The sequence below is a fragment of the Corvus moneduloides genome, chromosome 27 (genome assembly GCF_009650955.1).
Source record: "Corvus moneduloides isolate bCorMon1 chromosome 27, bCorMon1.pri, whole genome shotgun sequence".
Lineage (NCBI taxonomy): Eukaryota > Metazoa > Chordata > Aves > Passeriformes > Corvidae > Corvus > Corvus moneduloides.
The window spans coordinates 3,352,060-3,372,001 of NC_045502.1; the positions used below are offsets into that span (position 1 = coordinate 3,352,060).

The 19,942-nt window shown below is 60.4% G+C and overlaps 1 protein-coding gene across 1 annotated transcript in view; it reads left to right on the forward strand.

The window, feature by feature from the left end:
- The window catches only part of PEBP4 (phosphatidylethanolamine binding protein 4), a 72,708-nt gene extending 54,415 nt beyond the window's left edge, over window positions 1-18,293 (forward strand). Inside the window, exons 5-7 of the mRNA XM_032092055.1 lie at window positions 10,872-10,917; window positions 11,949-12,065; window positions 17,858-18,293. Of these exons, the coding sequence (XP_031947946.1) occupies window positions 10,872-10,917; window positions 11,949-12,065; window positions 17,858-17,949 (255 nt within the window). The 3' untranslated portion in view covers window positions 17,950-18,293. The remainder of the gene's footprint in view (window positions 1-10,871; window positions 10,918-11,948; window positions 12,066-17,857) is intronic.
- Window positions 18,294-19,942: the final 1,649 nt, after the last annotated feature.

Genomic DNA, 19,942 nt, shown 5'->3' on the forward strand with positions numbered 1-19,942 from the left:
TGCCTCTTGCAACACAGCTCCATCCAAACTGGTTCTCCCATTAATCCCTCTTCCAGTGATTTTTTTTTTTTTCACCTTTTTTTTTGGGTCGCCGTGGGTGCTGTTGGCTCTTTGGGAGGGTGTTTGGTGCTGCCTTGGATGGGGAGCTGAGCCCATCCAGCACAGATGAGCCAAAATTGTGTCTGTTATGACACAATTCCTGAGGCAGGAGGGAAGGGGATGATTCCTCTCGGAACTGGGCAGGTGACACACAGGGAAGGGCTGTCCAGCAGCCGTTTGTTTTAATATCAGTGGCCCAAATATTGACCCAGAGCAAACCCCCAGGACAACGCCATGTTCATGCCCTTGGATTTACAGCTGATTTCTGAAGGGTGAATATTTTTGTGGACGAGGGAGAAGTTGCTGATTTATTTCAGTGCCCAGCAAATCACAGAATCGTGGAATACCCAGAGCTGGAAGGGACCCACAAGGATCAGGGATGATGATCCCAGTGGGCTAAAAACCCTTAATTACACACCCCAAATACATACAGAAACATCTGCCATGATCTCCACCTTGCCCAACCCACCTACAAATCAATTTTGGGGTCTTGGGCACCACCCATCGCCACCTCACCTGAGTCCTGCCAGGTCCCGCACCAGGTCCTGGCAGCTGAAGGGTTACTGAGCCCCATCTGCTCAGCTCCCCGTTTCACAAGGGCGGGTTTGGAGTTTTACTACAAGTTTCAGACAATGAAGGTGTGTCTGCGCTCCGAGCCTCGTTTGCCCGTTGTGTAGGCGTCGGGTTCAGCGCCGTCTTGTCAACACTTGAATATGTTGAGCATCACTCACGGGGCATTCTGTAAGAAACCTATTAAGTTAATTACCGAGGCTGTGTGTGTGTGAGAGAGAGAGAGAGAGAGCGTGTGTGCTGCTCCTGTAAAAAATTTGGCTTTCCTCGTTGCAAGACACTTGTGATGCAAGGCCCGGGCTCTCGGTGTGATGACATCTCGTCTGCTGCTGTAACTGAGCCGGGGCTCGGGCGAGCTCCCAGCGAGGCAGGGGGTGGTCAAGGGGGGGACCCCAACTCATCCTGCTGTGGGGACACCCACCCGAACACCGGGACCTGCTGCAGCGCCCCTGGGTGTAGCCCGGGGGGGAATTGGGGTGTAAATCCTAAATGTGCGGGGTTTGAGCTCAGAGCAGCGCGGGGGGAATTTGAGAGTCTCCGTGGGGAAGAGCAGCTCCTGTTGTTGGCTTTTACATTTCTGCTCCATCCAAATTCCTGGGAAAATGCAGCTTCACAGGATCATGGTTTGGGTTGGAAGGGACCTTTAAACTGATCTCATTCCACACCTTCCAGCAGAGCAGGGTGTTCCAAACCTCATCCAAGCTGGCCTTGGACACTTCCAAGGATGGGGCAGCCACAGCTGCTCTGGGAGACCCCTCGGTTTGGGAAGAGGGCTGGGAAGAGATCTCTTGGTCTTTCTGTTTGCACCACCACCCTCAAGTGGCCCGAAATATTCAGGGCTGGAGCTGGGGGGCTGGTTGGGGGTGCTGGGAGGTCCAAGCACATTCTGGGAAGAGGATGGAGCAGAAAGAGGCTCCATGGGGGGCACCCACTGTGTTTCTCCTCTTCCTGCTTCCCACCAGCCTCTCCAGCGCCTTTCCACCCCCGTGGGGAAGGAGCTGTGGGTCTGAGCCCCATCCCAGAGAGGAGCAGAGCTGTTGGAGCGATGCTGGAACTCCGTGAGGAGCAGCACGTGCTGCCCCAGCCCGGCCACCCCCTTCCCAGTTCTTCCCCGCACCCCTTCCCAGCCTGGCTGGAACGGGGCCACCCCACGCTTCACCGCCTCCAAAATAATTTAGAATTTAGGTTTTCCCTCTGCGGAGCCCGAGCCAGGGCAGGGAGCGGAGCGAGCGCTGGCCCCCGGCTCCCGAGGAGGTTTTATTTTTTTGGGGAGGCATTGCACAAACAGCCCCCGGCGCTTGCACGCGCCCCAGGTAGGGCGTCTCAGCCCCCTCCTTGCAGCATCCCACGGGAGCCCGGATCCGGTGGACTTTTATGGAAGAAAGGGAAGTCCATGGCACCGCCGGAGCGGCTTTGGCAGGCGAGCAGCAGCAGCAGCGCTGCCGTTTAACCCCTCGTCCTCCTCTTGCTGCTGGGGTTGCGTTTTTGGGGGGAGTGGGGGGAGGCCAGCAGCTCCTCTGCTGCTCTGCCGAGAACCTGAGGTCCATGGGATGCTCAGCAGCCAAAAAACTCCACAAAAAAAAAAAGGTGCATTTGGCTTCTCGTCATCATCCAAATCAATGCAAACCGCTCCTGAGCATCCCGTCCTTCCAGAGCACCCCCTCCCCCAGCAAAAATCCAAGCAGGAGGTGAAAGTGAGGAAAACTTCAGTTTCCGGCTGGAGTTTCTCCCGTCCCAAGGGCAGCTCTGGACTCTCCCTCCGAGCGCTGCCAACTCCAGCCGTCAGGAAGCGGCGTGGGGGGGTTTTTGGGGGACGGCGAGGCCGAGCCCGCGGCCGCCCGGATGCGCTGGCGGGGGCCGGACAGCGCGGTCCCCTCCCGGCCGGGGCTGTCGTCATCGGGGGCCAAAGGGAGAATTTTTGGCCAGCGGAAGGAAGGGAAAAGCAGAGAAAAAAACCCAAAAAACCCACCCAAAAAAACCCCCAGAGGAATAAATGAGCCCCCCAAGCCCAGGCTCCTGCTCCCATCAGATTAGGGAAGCCGAAATAGCCAAGTTGGCCCAGGGCGGGAGCAGGGCTGGCACGCGCGGGCTTTGATCCGCCCCCGCGCCCGGGAAGGTGCCTGGGACCGGGATCAGACACCCCAGGGAGGAGGAATTTTGCAGGGGAGGATTTTGCGGCGTGTGCGAGCACCCCCGGACCCCCGGCAGCCGCCCCAGTGTGGCTGTGGGGTGGGATTTGGTGTCCGTGTGCGATCCGTGGGAGGGATGGGCTCAGCGTCGGACCCCAAATCCCACCGGGGTCTGTTGGTGGCCATGGCTGGGTGCAACCCCCCAAAATCCCCCACAGCACAGCTGGAAAGTCCACGGAGGGGATTCTTCCCCCTCTGTCCCTCTCTGGTGAGACCCCACCTGCAGCTCGGGGTCCCCAACACCACAAGGACGTGGAGCTGCTGGAGCAAATCCAGACGGAGCTGATCCAAGACTGGAGCCCCTCTGGAGCCAGGCTGGGAGAGCTGGGGGTGCTCACCTGGAGAAGGGAATGATCCAGGGAGAGCTCAGAACCCCTTGCAGAGCCTAAAGGGGCTCCAGGAGAGCTGGAGAGGGACTGGGGACAAGGGATGGAGGGACAGGACCCAGGGAATGGCTTTAAGCTGAAAGAGGAAAGGTTTAGATGGGATATTGGGAAGGAATGAGGGTGGCGGGGGGCTGGGATGGAATTCCCAGAGGAGCTGTGGCTGCCCCTGGATCCCTGGCAGTGCCCAAGGCCGGGTTGGAGCAGCCTGGGACAGGGGGAGGTGTCCCTGGGCATGGCAGGGGGTGGAACTGGATGGGTTTAAATCCCTTCCCACCCAACCCATTCCATGATTGCAGCCCGGCCGTGCCTCGCACGGGGATGTGTGGTTCCGATGTGAGGAGTTGAGGCCCACGTGCCCCACAGCCGTGGTTATTGCTGCTGACCACAGCCTGGATGGTGGCAGCACTGGGAATGTGCCGGCGCTTCCCAGCCACCGAAGGAAATTATCCCGGTCCCCAAAAGCGACGCAGCGGCAGAGCCTCCTCGGGGACACATCCCAAGGGAAGGTTCCAGTGCAGGCTCCGCTCTCATCCGCACAGAATTCAGGCTACGGGCCTTTAAATGACTGAATTAGGCAAAATTTGGTGTTTCTCCAAGAATCCTCCGGAAATCTGCTGCTGGAAAAGCAAACTCATCTTAAAGCTACACGCACGCAGGGCGAGCAAGTTTTCCGCTCTCAAGGACTGGGATGGAAAAGACCTTTCCAGTCCTACCCAGCCCTTTTTTCTGGCCTGGTCCAGCTCGTTCCTCATGCTGGAATCTCAGGGGCTTTGTGGAAACCTCTCATAGTTCACCTTTCCCAGGAGTTCTTGCAGCATTTTGGGGATGCTCCATCAGAACTGGGCGTGAAGGGCGGGAATCCGGGGAGCCCAGATCCATGGGGTGGATGCAGGAAGATGCTGATGGAGCTCCTGGGGAGGACCAGGTTGGTGACAAAGCCCAGAGCACCAAAGGCAGGCGTGGTCTGGGTGTCGCAAGTGGCATCTGAGCGGTGCCACCCTGTCACAGCGAGGAGCAAAATTGCCCTTCTCCTTGTGCCCCTCGTGCCTGAGCCGTCCTCATCCCTTCCTCCTCCTCCAGATCCAGCACCACTTCCCACCCCAGCAGAGCAGCATCCCGCTGAGGAGGCGGAGGATGCTCCAGAGGGGTCCTGACTGGATCCTGAACCAGACAAATCCCACCCCAGCCCTCCCCTGGCCAGGCCAGCACGGGGCCAGTGGGTCAGGGTGATTCATCCAGCAGCCAGCTCTGCCAGGAGCTCGCCCAGAGTTGCGACAGCGCGGGGCTGTTAAAGCAGCCAGCGCCGAGCCCGGCATCCACACAGCTTCCTAACACACCCCTGGGGTTGCTATCAACATCCCTGTTGTTCTTAGCAATCGCATCCAGCATTTATCATCCCGGCTTTACAGCAGAGGCCCAGGGGCCGGGAGCCGGGGTGTGACCACGCAGGACGCGATTGCGGCGCTCCCCGAAAGGGGCTTTGGGGTGCAGCCACCCCCCGACTCCCCGGGGTCCAGAGAGCAATGCAAGAAGAGCGTGCATGGCCCTTTCCCCAGCGTGGTGCAACCATCATTGTTCAACCTTCATTTTATTCCACCTTCATTTTATTCCGCCTTCATTTTGTTCCACCTTCATTTTGTTCAATCTTCCTTTTATTCAACCATAATTTTAATCACATTTTATTTTATTCGATCTTCATCTTCCTCAACTTTCTCTCTTCAACGGGCCCCTGGTGCTTCCCTGCCGGGGATGGAGAGAGAAGGGGGAGTAGGGAAGCTCCTCCATGAGGTTTCTTGGCAAAGCCACCAGCCTCGGCTCCCAAATGCCGGGATACTCCACGCCAGGAGTGTCCTGGCAAAGCTGCATCTCCCGTGCCCTCCCACAGCAGCTCGGCTGCACTTTTGGGAAGCGAGCCCAGCATCCTGCATCCCATTCCTCCCCCTGCCAGCTGCCTCCGCAATCCCACAGGTGTTTTATGAGAAAAACCAACCAAATCCCTCTCCTTTTTCAACACAAATGTTTTGTCTGAGGTTTCAAAACCCTCCCAGTGTCATCACAGCCTCCGCCCCGCTGGCTCGGACCCCTCACCTACATCCTGCAGGAAAGGTGCAGATGGGCACAGCAGCCGCGCCAGCAACGCCTAAGCCGGGCTGGGATCTGTCTCTCGCTGGAAATCCACCCAGCAGAGCCTCCCTCTTTGCACCAGGAGATCCTGGCGCTGGGAATGCCATCCCTGGGCTGCCAGGAGGGAGGCAGCAGCCCGGGAAGGTCCCTGCCAGGGATGGTTCGGGTTATGGAGTGCAGGGTTTTGTCTCTAGATTAAAAAAAAAAGCCTTGCAAAGAGCCAGGCACGGAGGTGATTTATGTTTATTTTGCTCAGTTAATAACCCGTGGCACGTCCTCCCCTGCGGCGTTAGGGTGGATCAGACAAAGCTGCATTTAAATTACAACTGTGCCCGATATTTATTTTTTAATATATTTTTATGGTCGCCTTCCCCATTTATCGTGAGCTAGAAATATGTCCTGGCCGTGCCAAGAGCTGCCTAAGAATCCTAAAGGCTGTAGGGGTAAATCCTTGGGGTTCAGACCCTGGAAAAGTGGGAGAGGCTCTTCAGATCCGTGTTGGAGCGGTGACATCCCTGGGCTTGCTCCAACCTGGGCCTCCCAAGGATGGCAGTGGGACCCCTCCTGCTCCCTGGGGACCCTCAGCAAGTTTTCCCAGGGGTTCTGATGAGCCTCAGAGAATTTCTTGGGGTGAGGGTGTGGAGTCAGTGTTGGTCAGTTGGTCAGTGCCTGCTGGGACGGGGTGTCCTGACACAATTTTGGGGTTAAAATCACCCCGTTCTGGTGCTTGTGGCTCTGTCATTCCCCAAAGAGACAAATCCATCAGCTGTGAGATCCCAACCCACCCAGGCTTAGCTTTCCTGAGGTTCTGGATGTGCCCTGAAAAGAAGTTCCCTGTAGAAGGAAAAGCACCTTTTCCCCTTTTTTTCCTGCCTGGATGTGGCTCAGATCACAGTCTTTTATCAATTTTTCAGGTGCAGACGGACAGGGAACGAGTTAAATATCACCTGGCGTGGTGAAATTCCATTAATATAGAATTTAATAAATTAAAATAAAGGGGTTTGGCTCTGGCTAAGGGGGTTGGCAGCTGGAGGTGGGATGATTCCGTGTACCCCACCCATCCCACCTTGTGTTGTTGGACAGGTCCCCTCCTTGGGGACTGCAGGGCTGGACTGGACATTCCTGGAGCCTGTGAGAGGAGCAGGAGGCTCTGGAGAGAGGATTAACTCCTGCTCTTCACATGCATGGGAAGCAAAGTGTCTGGGCAGTGAGGATCCGGCAGGAAGTTTGGATGGAGATGTGGGGTGCCGGTGTTTGGGAGCAGGGAAATGCTGGGAATCATTCAGAAATGCTGGAAATCATTCGGAAATGCTGGGAATCATTCGGAAATGCTGGGAATTATTCCTTCCTCAGGTCCGGGATGGCCTGGGCCACATCCCCAGCTGTGCCCTGGGAGCAAAACTGGCTCCGAGCACAAACCAAGGGCCCTGAGTCATCCCAGGATCCAGGAACTGGGGCTGCGGGGAAGCACCAGAGCAGGCAGGAGGCTGAGGATGAGGTTTGGGGTTGGGAAAGCTGGGCTGCTTCCAGCAGGAAGGGGACATTTCTCTGGATTTGGGGTGTGATGGGATCCAGCCTCCGTGGGGTCTCATCCCTGCATTAAGTCATTCCCTCCTCTGGGAATGCCGTCAAAACGTTTTGGAGTAGCAGAGCAGCCAGGAGAGGCCCTTCCCCAGGAGGCCTTTCCCATCCTGGCCAGAGGTGACTTTCCCACCCTGGCTCTTCCATGAATTCTTTCTGTGTTCCTCTGCGTTTTTTCCTCTTTCTCCCAATTTCTTTCCCAACGGAGCGACCACGACAACCCAGTGGCATCGCAAGGCTGGAATAACGGGATGTGACATTTCTCATCACAAAAGGACTGGCAGGGTTGGGGCTGACAGGCTCCTTCGGGCACCAAACCCCGGCGTGACGGTGACGGGCAAAGCGAGGGTGGGCTGGAGCCGCGCCGGCAGCGAGAGGGTCCGGGTGGCGTGGGCGAGCCGGAGCCGTTCGGGAGCATCCCATGCCCCAGATCCAGCGCCAGGATCCCGGTGGAAGCGAGCTGCTGTGCAAACAGGCGGCCGAGCCGGGAAATGCCAGAATTTGGGAGTGCTGGGAGCTGGCCGGGCCCTGCCCTGCTGTCTCCTGGCCTCCCTGCGCTCGGGGATAATTGGAGGGAGAGTTTCTCTTGGATCGGCTGCTTGCTCACATGCTTTTTGTGGGAAAGCAGGACAAGCCTGGGTGTTTCCGGGAGCTGGGGGAGGAGTGGTCCTCCCCACCGCTGCAGGCTTTGGTGTGGAGGAGGAAACCCCAAAACCTTCACCTTCCTCGGCAAGGACACGGTGGAACAGATCCACATCCACCTGCAATTAGCATCCCATCCCTTTATTCCCTGCTCCAGCCTCCGCTCTGCTCGCAGGGAAGCCGGGTTGCCATCCCAGCGGCTCTGCCCTTCCCGGGATGCTCCCCTGCGCTCCCTGAGCCAATTCCTCCATCCTGACCTCATTACAAAGATCACAGGAATTGAGGAGAACAAATCTGGGCTCCATCGGGGCCAGCTTTGAAGCCGCTCGGCCCCGTCAGGCCGTGAGGAGCAGCGCAGGAGGAGCCCCGGGTGTTTGGGATCAGCTTCCCCCCTCGGACCATTGTTGGCTGACGCCGGGCCGGCCCCTCGGCGGCTTCCCGTGGGATGCAGTCCCCGCACCTGGCTGAGCCCCCCTCCGGTGTCCCGGGATCCCCGGGGCCCGGTTGGGATGCGCTCCCGGCCAGGCAGGAGCAGCCCAGCCCTGCTCGGCTGCACTTCCCTGGATCCCATCCGTCATCTGTTTGTCCTGGTCCCCTGCCAGCGATTGTGCCGATTCCCACACCCACTTTCCATAACCCTCCGTCCTCGCCCGGGCGAATCGCTGGCGAGAGCTCGCCACCCATCCCTTTCCCCTCCTCTCCGATGGGATCAGACACGTTCTGGAGAGGGGGAAGAAAGGGAAGGGGGTGAAAAGAAAACAGAAAGATCAAGAGGGAAAACACAACGTGACTCACTGCCTTTAATTTATTTGTGTTTATTTATTTATTCCCCCCACCCTGCGCTGCGACGTGCAGGCAGCACCGAGGGCCGGCCGGGAGCTCCCAGGGAGCCTCGCTTGGTGTCCAGGGCACCAGGAATGAGAGGGATAAAATTCCCCATTCCTTTGGCCGCGGAAAAGATCGCGGAGAGGAGCTCCTGGCACTCGAACTGCGTGGCACAGATTTTTCAGGCCGCCCAGGTCTCTGCACGAGCATCCCGTGCCCCGCCAGCTCTCGGCACCACCCGGCACAGACCGGAGGGTGGGAATATCTAATTCCACCTCCTACACTGTGTCCTCGGCAGGGGAAAGAGAGAAAGAGGAGATAAAAGGCTGGGAAGCTCAAATGGTGTCATTAGGAACTATTAATGCTCTCATAAAAGGGCATTAATAAACGCGGCAGCTCATCAGTGTCCATTAGCTCCACTCGTGGCAGGGATCTCTGGGAGCTGCCGGAGTGTGATGCTCCCCTCGCCCTCACCGGCGTGTCAGCAAAGGGGAAAGGGGCTGGAGGGGGGGTTGTTCCTCCTATAAACCGCAAAAAAAAGACAAGGAGAAAATGCCGCAGGAGCGAGCAGGGTGTCACACCCGACCCCTCCAACCCCTCCTGTATCCCGGCAGCCGTGCCCAGAGCTCGCTCCTTGCTCCCAGGATGGCTGTTTACTATCAGAGAGAAAAAAAAAAAAGGCAGGGTTTGGAGCGCTCATCCCGACTTTCTCCCTCCCGCCCTCTTCCTGTTCTCGCCTCTTAAAAAGGAACTTTATCCTTTGACTCTCCCATGCCCGGGGCTAGCGAGGAACCCGCAGCATCTCGGGGCGAGCAGGCAGCCCACAGCAGCGGGCAGGGAAGCAGGGAGGAGGCCCGGCCTCTCCCGATAAGCCCCTGGCAAAGCCAGGAATAGCAGCGCGGTCCCCGCACGGGAGCGTTCCTGCCAGGAGCAGAGAGAAACCCGCAGTCCCTGCCTTTGAAGAGCTGGGGCTGGCAGCCGGCCCGGCCCGGCCGCGCCGAGAGCTCGGGATGAGCTCGGGATGCGCCGGCAGCTTCCCCCCGGCCAGGCAGCGGCACATCTGGGGGAGCAGGCACAGCTGGAGGGCCCGGGCACACGTGCACATCTGGGCGGGGGGAGGCGCGAGCCCGTGTGGGTGGGCTGGCGGCGCACATCTGGATGGGCGCTGCCGAGCATCTGCACGGAGCGGGTGAGCGCATCTGGGGCGGGCGCGCACATCTGGATGGCGCGGGTTTGCACATCTGGGCAGGGACGCGGCAGCCGACACAGCCCCACGGCCCCTTCAGCACCCCCCGGTGCTTCTCCCCTCACACCCTGCGCTCCGCCTTCCCCGCCCGCTGCCATCCTAGGCACCCGAACCTGCCCAAAACCTTACTCATCACCTCCCCCTCCCCCGCCATCGGGATATTTTCGGCTCCGGCTGCCAAGGTGGCGAGCCAGCGGTGGGCAGCCGATATCCCAGGATCTGAGCGGGCTCTTGGCTCGCCGGTGACCTTTGGTGTGCCAGGGCAGCTGGCAGGAGGCTGTCACCGGCCGTGACTCAGAGCAGAGCAGGTTCCTTTGGAGGGAAAGGGAAGCTTTGATCCCGGGGAGCCGAGGCACCGAACCCTGTTCTCCACATGCACTTTTGCTGGGACTTATCTGAGGCATCTTTTTTCGGGATAATAACTCCCAGGGCAGGTTAGGACGGAGGAGTCCTGGCAGCGGAGCGTGTGTGGGCAGGACTGGAATAACGGGTGTCGTAGGAGAGGATTTATGAGCGCTGGCAGCAGCGCTGGGAGGTTGGGAATGGCCGGGAATAGCACAGCAGGTCAGGGGTGAGGTGGGATGTGCGGGACCGGGATGTGGATGCAGCTCTCGTTGTTGTCCCTTTGTCATCAATCCAGTCCCCACAGGATGCTCAGTGTCCCGGGAAAGCCTCCCTGCTGCCGGGAAGCATCCTGGGATGGGGATGGAGAGCCAAGCCTCCAGCGGGACTCGCTCTGTGAGCAGGAGTTTCTGTTGAAAGCAAAGCCAAAGCTTTGCCATGGGAGTGCTGGTGGAAATCACCACAATCCCACCTGGAATGGGCCAGATCTCCCAAATTTCGGTGTGCCCAGCAGCACCGAGGCTTTTAACGAGTTATTGTGGCTTTCCCGGTGTGCCACAGCCTGGATCCCTGGCCTGGATCTCCAGCCCGTTGCTGGTCTCTGTGTGCAGGTGACAGCAGCATCACCTGCGTGCCAGGGCACTGTGGATCGAGCCCCTAAATCCCAAACAGCCAGAGAAAATTCCCGACCTTCCTTCCCACCCGTCCCAGAGAAGTGGCTCCAGAATGATCTTTACAACGAAAACACACAAAATGTTAGAAAACAAATCCCTGGGGAGAGCTGGGGGGGCAGGAGAGGTCCATCCCCACATGGGTTTCTCTGGAGAGTCCCAGTTCCATCTCACCTCCCTCTTTTTGTCCTTTCAGGGCTCGGACCTGAGGACTGGGAAGATCAGAGGGAAGGTCCTGACAAGTGAGTGCAGACCCCAAATGAGGGGATGGGACAAGGAGGTGGCCAGTGCTGGCTGGGACGGGCACAGCAGGACACGAGGGGGGGACACAAGGGAGGGACACGAGGTGGGAACACGAGGGGGGGACACGAGGAGCTCCGCAGGGCTCAGCTGTCTGAAACAGGAGCCACTTTTTCTCTTATTTTTTCTAGAGGCAAAAGTGGTTTAAAAACTCCCGAGCGGTTGGAAAGGCTCCAAACCAGCGCAAAAAGAGGGGGGAGGGATAAAACCCAGAAGAAAAACCCAAGATAAAAGCGGGTGAATCCCGACAACTCCTGTGATGTTGCACGAACAAAGACTTTCAGTTCAAAACGGGCCAGACGTGGCTCGGGGAGGTCACACCCCAGGGGAGAGGGGCTGGGGGCTCACCTGGCTGCAGGTGGCCGAGTCCTGCGGGAGCTTCAGCCTCTTGTCCCGTGGTGTCACATCCTCCTGTCCCCGATGGAGGCCGAGGGCTGGCTGTGCTGTGCATCACGGGTGCTGTGCATCCCATGGATGTCCCTTTCCCAGGGACAACCAGTCCTCTCCGTCCTCACCAGCTGGAGATGCCCCGAGCCAGCTGCAGCCCCCACATCTGGGCAGCTGTGCACTGCTCCCTCCCAGCCTGGAGCACAGTGTGCACCCCAAGGCCCCCCTGGGGCAGCCCAAGGGTGCTGGCCATGCAGTGGGTGGGGGGCTGGGGGGTCTGGGGTTTGTTACCCCCCAGCAGGTCCCATGCCCAGGGGAGGCTGCACCCAGCGAGGAAGGGGTGCAGAGATGGGAAGGGGGATGGAGGAGAGGTCGGGGTGATCCGGGGGTGGTGAGGGGCTGGTTTTGGGTGGGCAGAGTGGCCGCTCTGCCCATGGAACTCCTGAGCTGTTCCTGATGTGAGGGCCCGCAGCGCAGGGAGCTGGGTGGGAGAGAGGATCCTGGCCTGGAGGAGGGCGATGGGTGCCTGGTTCCGGTGGGAATTTCTGCTCGGAGGGATGCTCAGCCCTTCTCCTCTGCATCCCAGGTTACAGCCGGCCCAAGCCCCCACGCTACAGCGGCTACCACCGCTACCAGTTCCGCCTGTACCGGCAGCCGGCGCACGAGTCCATCGCCCTGAGCCCCGAGGAGCAGGACTCGCTGGGTAAGGACCCGCTGGGCCCCCGATCCCGGCCCCGAGGGGCTTTTCCAGGGGGTGTGTATAACGCCGCCTGTTCCGGCAGGCTGGGGATGCTCTGGTGCAAAGGGATCCTTACAGGGGACACGGATGAGGTGTTGAAGCCTTGCCAGGCAGCAGAAACTCTTGGAAAAGGTCTGGTAACAGCCTGGCTAGCGGGATGGGAAGCAGGGAGAGATGTGGGCTGTGAAATGCAGCCCTCGCTGGCACATCCCCCCCAGCCCGGGCCGCGGGAGTTGCATCACCGGCACCTCGGAGCAGGCGGATAAGGATCAGCCGTGGAGAAGGTTTAGCAAGGGATTGCTCAAACCGAGCTGACACAACGCCCGCCAACTCCCAGCTCCCCAACTCCCTTCCACTGCCTCCTCCCAAAATCCAGCACGGCAGGGATGGAGCAGCCGAGACCCCCGAGACACCGGGGCACGGTTGCTGCTGCTTCATCCTGGGGCAGCCTGCAGGACCCCGGGGTGGGCAGGGATCCGTCCTGCCCGGTGCCAAGCGTGGGCTCCTCCCTGCCCTGCTGGAACACGGGGCTCTGCGGCTCACGCGGCCTCCACAAGGGAAATTTCAAAACTTTCCCAGCTGGGACCACATGAGCAGGGCTCGACGGGCAGGTCAGGTCGGTGCGTCTGGGCTGCTCTGCCTGACTCACGCCGTGCCTCTTAACCCACACCGCGCAGCCCAGAGCGGGGGGCTGGCTCCGGGGGGGGGCTCTGGGACAGACCCCGACCCCCCCACCCCCGGCACGGGGCCGTGGTGCTCATCCTGGGGCCGGAGCGGGATGCGGCTGCCGCGAGTCTCCCTGCGGGTTCTCCCTGCCCGTGGCTCTGTTTTCTGGCTCATTAGCTCTGCTTCTTAATGACACCGCTGATGTCACACCCCCCCCCCCCCCCCCCCGCCAGCGGAGCCGGCCCTTCATTCCTGCTCGGAGGAGGGGGCTCCGTGCTGTCCCCACATTCCCATCGCAGCATCCCGGAGCTGGGAAGAGACGCTGAGACACCCAGCAAGGAGCTTTATCCGGATAAACCCTCTCATTAGCAGGATATGTGGCTGCAGCCCCCCAAATTTCACCCCCAAAGGGGTTCAGCCACCCTGTGGAAGGCCCCCCACCACCCCCTGTCCCCAAGGCATGGGGTGGCCGGGCATTCCCCAGCCGGGGCTGTCTCCAGCCCATTCGAGTTTCCCAGCCCTTCCCACTCTTCCTGGGAAAGACCCAGCGGATATTTTTCCACAGCATCCGATGCTCAGGCATCGTTTGTCAGGCAGCTGCGGGGTCTGGCGGGGGCTGCTGTTGAAGGAGCTGGTTAATGGTTATTTTTAACCATTTCCCTGCTGCATCACATCCTCGGCCTGTCCAGGCAGTGCTGCTGCATTGAGACACCGAGAGCCCATCATCTTTATTCCCAAGGAATAAGCCCTAAAAGCAGCTAAAGGATGAGATTTTGGCGTCTCAAGGGTTTTAAATAAATCCGTCCCCAAGGCAGTGGGATGGATCCGCTGGTGCATCCAGCCCTGCATGGCTGAGCCCTGCGGTGCAAAGGCAGCGCACGGGGGAGAGGAGCAGACACCTTCGGCAGAAGGTGGGGACAAGGAAGGAGTGACCCCAATCCCAAAGGATCCTGGATGAGAACCCAGCCCGCTCCTCCGTGGCTCAGCCTTGCTCTTCTCCTGCAGCAGAAGCAGGGCGGGCTCTCCCGGCGATGCTGCAGGCACAGTTCGCATCCCTGCTCGGAATTTCCCATCTTCTTTGGACTCAAATGAACCCCTCCTTGCTGCTTTTACTCTGTCCCACCTCTGGTGACAGCGACATCTCTGTCTCACCAAGGATGGGGACACCCGACATCACCAACCCCGGAGAGGGGACATGTCCTGACCGGGCGCAGGGAGCGGCGCTGGCCCATCCCAGCCTCGGGATGCATCCAGCCTCCAGCGCTGCATCCCTGTGCCGGGCATCCCTCCCTCGGGCACAGCTGAGCCCCACCAGAGCGTTTCTTCTCGGCTCCCAGAAGAAATTCCCTCCTGGCACGGGATGTGTTTTGGAGGCCGGACCAAGCAACGTCCCCGGGCCGAGCGTGGCCGAGCCGGGGGAGGTGCCAGTGCCAGGCGGGATGGCAGGAGCCCGGCCGGAGCCTCCAGAAGAGGGCACTAAACCAGGACCTGCCCGCGTCGCCTGTCCCTGCTCCTGGAAAAGATCCCAGGGAATTTAAACCGCGAGGGGCGGTGGCGAGTGGGGAAAAGAAATGCGTGTTTCTTCTCCCTCCTTGCCCGGCCGCTCAGAGGGAGCGAGGACATTTCCACGGTGGCTCCAGTGCCCACCCTGCCGTGGGGATGTCCCGGCTGGGATGGCACCGATGGGCACAGCTCGGGTGCTGGAAGGGCTGCAGGATCTGGACGCGTCCCCCTGTGGCTCGTGGCAATGTGGAAATGAGTTGTTTATGGCCGAGGTGTTTCTGCAGGGAGGGTCTTGAGCAAAAAAGTTGTTTCATCAGGGGAAAAAAACCACCCTGATCCTTCCCCGTGAGGGTTTCTGCTCAATCCCGGCACCAGCTGGCTCTGTGTGAACTCGGGCAAATAACTCAGAGCTTCAGTTTCTCCTCTGGAGTCTGACTGACCTCAGTTTTTGGCAGTGCCACTGAATTGTCACCGAGCACCAGGACCGAAGGTGGGGACATTTAGGGTGTCCCCACGGCTCTTCCTGCCACTCGCCCCACTTCCCTCGCAGCCAGGAGCATTACAAGCCTTGCTTGTGTTTTGGGGAGATGCAAGATAATAATTTGTGGTCTCTGAAATGTCACAGCCGCCGTCGCATCCCGAGGCGGCAGCGCTCGCCGCAGGCTCTCGATCCACGGGAAATCCCTCAGCCAGGGGAAATTCGGGCACCCACCAGACCCCGGTTGTGGTGCTGGGGGATTGAAGTTCTCCCCCCCCAACTTTCAGCGAGGGGGATCTTTAATTAGCACAAAATCTTGAGGCTTAATTGCACCCCAGTACATCCCTCTGCTTCCAGCTTTTCCCATCAGCTCCAGCGAGCTGGGGAGACGCTCCGGCATCCCCACAGCCCCTCCTGCCCCGGACAGATGTTTTACAACTGGGAATGGATTTTTTTCCTCCCAGAAATTTTGCCTGGGAGAAACAAGAAGTCGTTTGGGGAGCAGGGAGCGGGGTGAGCCCGGCCAGCCGCCCTCCCTGTGGCTCCACATCCTTCTCCAGCTCCAGCTCCGGATCGGGGCCGCGGCATTGACTCATGAGCCGACCTCGTGCGCCTCCAATCCGATCCACCCAGCTGGAAAATCGGGTTGGACTGGGCCCCGGCGGGGAGGGAAAGGCTGCGGCTGGGACGGGAGGCGGCGAAGGGCTGCGGGGAGAGCACGGTGCCGGCCCAAGTCCCCGGGTGTCACTTAATGGTGACCAAAGCAGCTGCCGGCCTCCCGCCCACCTCCGCTGGGACATCATTAATCTTGGCAGAGAAGCATCAGGGCTCCCATCAGGAGAACATTCCCGCTGATGAGGCTGATAAATTACAGCCGGGGGGGCCGGGGGAGGAGGGGACCGGCGATTGGGGGGTGGGCAGGAGACAACGGCAGCGCTGGGAAACCTGTGGGATCAGAGGGATGCCGAGCTCCCCGAGCCCAGCGCTTGCCTCGTGCCTCAGTTTCCCCATCGGGCGCTCCGGGCTCAGGCGGCCGCGCACGTGTGGGTGTCAGCGGGCACTCCTCTTCCTCCGGCGGGTGCTCAGATAAGGGCCGAGCGGGATGATTTAATCCTTTGGGAAATGAGCTTGAAAACGGACCAAGCCACGGATGAAACGCCGTATTGTTGCGGCAGGGAGCGGGGACCGTGGCACCGCGACCTCGGCTCCCCGGCCGGGCCCCTGCTCCCTTCCCGGCTCCGTGATCCCAGTGACTCACGGTCCCCAGCCCTGGGAGCCAGCCGGGGTGATTTGGGATGGCTGGCACAGGGATGTCACCCTGTGCCGGGAGTTGGTCACGCCGGGATGGGGCACCCGCTTTGGGGATGCACCCGAGGGGTTGGATTTGGTGTTGGGGGACCCCAAGTCCGGCATCCCTCCGGTGCCTCCCCCCTTTGCCGCACCCGCGGCTGCCCCGGGGCTTCCCCTTCCCCGATGGGCCGGGCACAACCGGTGCCAGGGCAGGTAGGAAAGTAGGTCAGGAAAAGCCCCGGCCCCACACGCGGGGCGAGGGCCGGGGCCGGCGCCTGCAGCCCCGCAGAGGCTCTGCCTCCCCCGGCTCCTTTCATCCGCGCCTCTCCGGAGGCTCGGCGAACATCAGTGACAGCTCCGGCACCCCTGGGAGTCGGGGGTGCCGCGTCTCGCTCTCACCCCGGTCCCGCGTGGCAGGGGCTGCTCTCTCGAGGGGTTTTCCAAGCGCTTTGAAACCCTCCGGATGAAAGGCGCCCGGCGAAGGCTGCGGGCGCAGCGGGAGCGGCTCCCCCCGAGGCTCCTTCCCCTGGTGCCACCTTCACCGGGACCCCCAGCGCTGAGGGGGTTGGGCTGAGACCCCGAAGAGAGGAGCTGCCCTTCCTGCCGCGGTGGAATCGGGGGATGGAGGTGCTTGTGGCTCTGTGTCCCGGCTGGCGGCGACCCCAGTGCGGGACATTGGGACCGTCCTTGCTCTCAGCTTGGTTTGGGTCCTCGGAGGGTGGCAGGGGACACCGGGGACCCTCCAGCAGCAGCCTGATGCATTCCAACATCTCATCCCGGCTGGAATGCGGGATGCAGGGTCCTGCCCGAGCTTCCCGTGAGCTCCTTCCCGGGCCCTGGAGAGTCCCGGCCGCAGCCCCTCGCAGCTCCGGGAGGTCACAGGCTGCGGTGCCGTCACCGCGAGAACCTCCGGAGCTTTGTTTGGAGCTCAGAGCCCGAGGTGGGGAGCAGGTGGGAGCCCCAGCAGCTCCCTGAGCCGTCACCACCCCACGCAGGTGATGCAGCAGCTCAGGTTTTGCTCAGCACTTTTGCAAGAGCAAAGGGGACGCTCTGCTCCGGTCGGGGCTGAGATGTGACAGCAGATAAGGGCTGCCAGGAGGCCGCGTGACATTAAAGAGCAGCCAGGAAGAGGAGAGGGCGGGTTTCAGATAAACAATGGGCCCCTTTTCCCCGGTGTCCCACAAGGAGGGGCAGCGTGAGCTGTTTGGGTGCCAGGAAAAGCCCCTCCGGTCACAGCAGGATGCTCCACAGCCGCCAGCCAGACCCAGGCTCGGTGCCTGACCCTGGCAGGGCACAGGGGGAATTTCTGGCCCACGGAGGCCGGGTATGAGGGAATCCCTCCTGCCCTTGGCCCTGGAGAGGCTTTCCCTGCCTCCTACGTGGGAAAAACCACAGCTGGATCCAGCACGAGCTGCCCCCAGACCTCCGGGATCCTGGGGTCAGGGCAGAGTGCAGGGGAGGAGGGAATGAGGAACCCCCTTGGCTCCAGCAGTCGGTGGAGCAGCAGCTCAGTGAGTGCCAGTGAGGGGGCCGGGGGATCTCCTGCGACGCCCCCGGGGGGATTTCCAGCCAGGCCACCCCCGGGGTGGGCTCGTAGGAAGCCGTAGGAAGGTTTGCTTCAAATGTCAGGGGGCAGGAGAGGAGCCAACCCCGTGAACCCCCGGGACAGTCAGAGACGGGGTCCCCGTGACTCCCCGCTGTCCCCAGGGCCTGCCAGAGTGTGCAGGATGTGGTTTGGGGCAGAGCAGCAGCCTCACAGGGCTGCTCCCCTCTCCGGCCCTCCTCCAGCCCGGCTCACCCGCTTTTCCTCTCTCCCCAGGCACCTGGGACTTGAAGGACTTCGTGGAGAACTTTCACCTGGGCTACCCCGTGGCCTCGACCCAGTTCCTCACCAAACACTACGAGGATTAACTCTGGATCCCTCCCTTGCCCTGCACATCCCCACACCACAGAGCCACCTCTGCCTGGAGCAGAGGGGACCCCAGGACACACCGAGGATGAACCCACCCTGCTCCCAGCCCAGACCCACCGCACTGACCCCAACCCCTCCACTCCCAAAGCCAAGTTCTCTTTCCCTCTGGGGAATGTGCCAAGAGCTCTCCCAGCTCGCCTGGGTATCCCAGGAATTACGGCATCACCCCTTCTCCTCCCTCCACCCCATTTCTGACCTCACCCCCTGCATGTCCCCCTGGCACTTTGGGGACTTCGAGTTTGATGCCTGCAGCTTCCCGAATAAAATTTGGATGGAGCACACAGGGCTCTGGGCGGCAGCGAGCACCGGGCTGGGCCAGCACCGGCTTAATCTGGGATTTTGGGATCTGCATGGGAAGAGCAGACCCCTGTGGGCGGTGGGAGCAGGGGGTGGCCAGCCAGACCCTCATGTAGGTGATCCCAGGAACACCCAGGAGGGGACAGGGACAGTGGTGCCTCTCCAGGGGTCCCTTGGTGGCACCGCGTGGGAACCGGGCACGGAGCCGGGCACTGCCCTGCCTTTGCCCTCAGCCCATTTCTCTTGGAAAGCAAAACCAAAATTAAAGGCACAAATCAGCAGAGCTCTGCCTACTGGCCACTTAGCCGGACCTCCCTTTTAATTAGGTCCTTAATTAGGCTTTCATCTAAGACTCAGTTTTCTCTGAGGCTGGGATTCACCTGCCTGCAGGTCCTGCTTGCAGCACATCCCGGTGTCTGCGCTGTGACAAAGCTGCCTCTGTCCTGCCCATGGCCAGGGATAATATTCCCCTTGGAATAACCACGGGGAGCAGGACCCCAGGACATTTTGCAGGCGGGGGAAACTGAGGCACGAGGGAATGACTCGCTCAGGGCTGCGCAGGGAGGCCTGGGATGCTTCAGAGGGGTTGTGATGCTCTGGTTGCTGCCTCTCAGCTCTGCACAGCGCCTGGGTCTGGAACAGAGCAACCTGATCCCAAAAAAACAGCTCTGTGCCATCCTGCTGGTCACCTTCCCTGGATCCCCGGCAGTGAGAGCGCATTTCAGTCCTGCCCTGAGGGGTTAAACACAGATTTCAGTCCTGCACTGAGGGGTTAAACACAGATTTCAGTCCTGCCCGGGGGTTAAACTTGGCCGGGACTTTCCCTCCAGGAAGTGGCTCTTTGCCTCGGAGGGGGCTGAATCACAGCAGGGTCCTGCAGAGCTTGTGTCCCCTCAAGGAACGATCAGGGCATCCAAGAGGGATGCAGGAGCAGGATCCCAGCTCTCTCTGGGCGCACAAGGCTGGGTGAAGCTGCAGGAGCTGGCGGGAAGGAAAGCAACAAAAAAAGGAAGCTGGGTAACACCACAACCCAGGGAAAAAAACACGAACCCCGCTGCCGCCGGCGCTAAGATTAGCAGCAGAGGAAATGACACCGTGAGATGTCATGGAAGTCTGCTAAAGTTGGATTTCTCCTTCTCTTTTTCTATCCCTGCCCTCGAAGCAGGGTGTAATTGGCCCGGCAGGTCGGAGCGAGGCTCCGCTGTAAATGAGAGGTCACGGCTCCGCTGACATCCTGCAGCCAAACTCCATCATCCCTCCCTCCCTGCCCTCGGCTCCTTGTGGCTGGGGTGGTTATTTTTGGTGGAGAAAAAGCAATCGGATGTTTATCCTTCGAGGAAATTGTCACCGTTGTTGCTGGGTTTAATTGGAGATGAGAGGAGTCGGATGCACGGCAGGGCCGAGCCAGGATTGGGATCGCTGGGAGCCAGGCCCAGAGGGATCCACTGGCCTGTGTGACACCGATGGGATGGGAATGGGATGGAGAATGGAAATGGGAATGGGGACAAAGACGGAGAATGGGGATGAGGAGACAGATGGGGATGAGGATGGAAGTGGGGATGTGGATGGAACGGGCGGGAAATGGGATGAGAACAAGGATGGGAATGAGGATGAAGACAGAGATGGGGAAGGAGA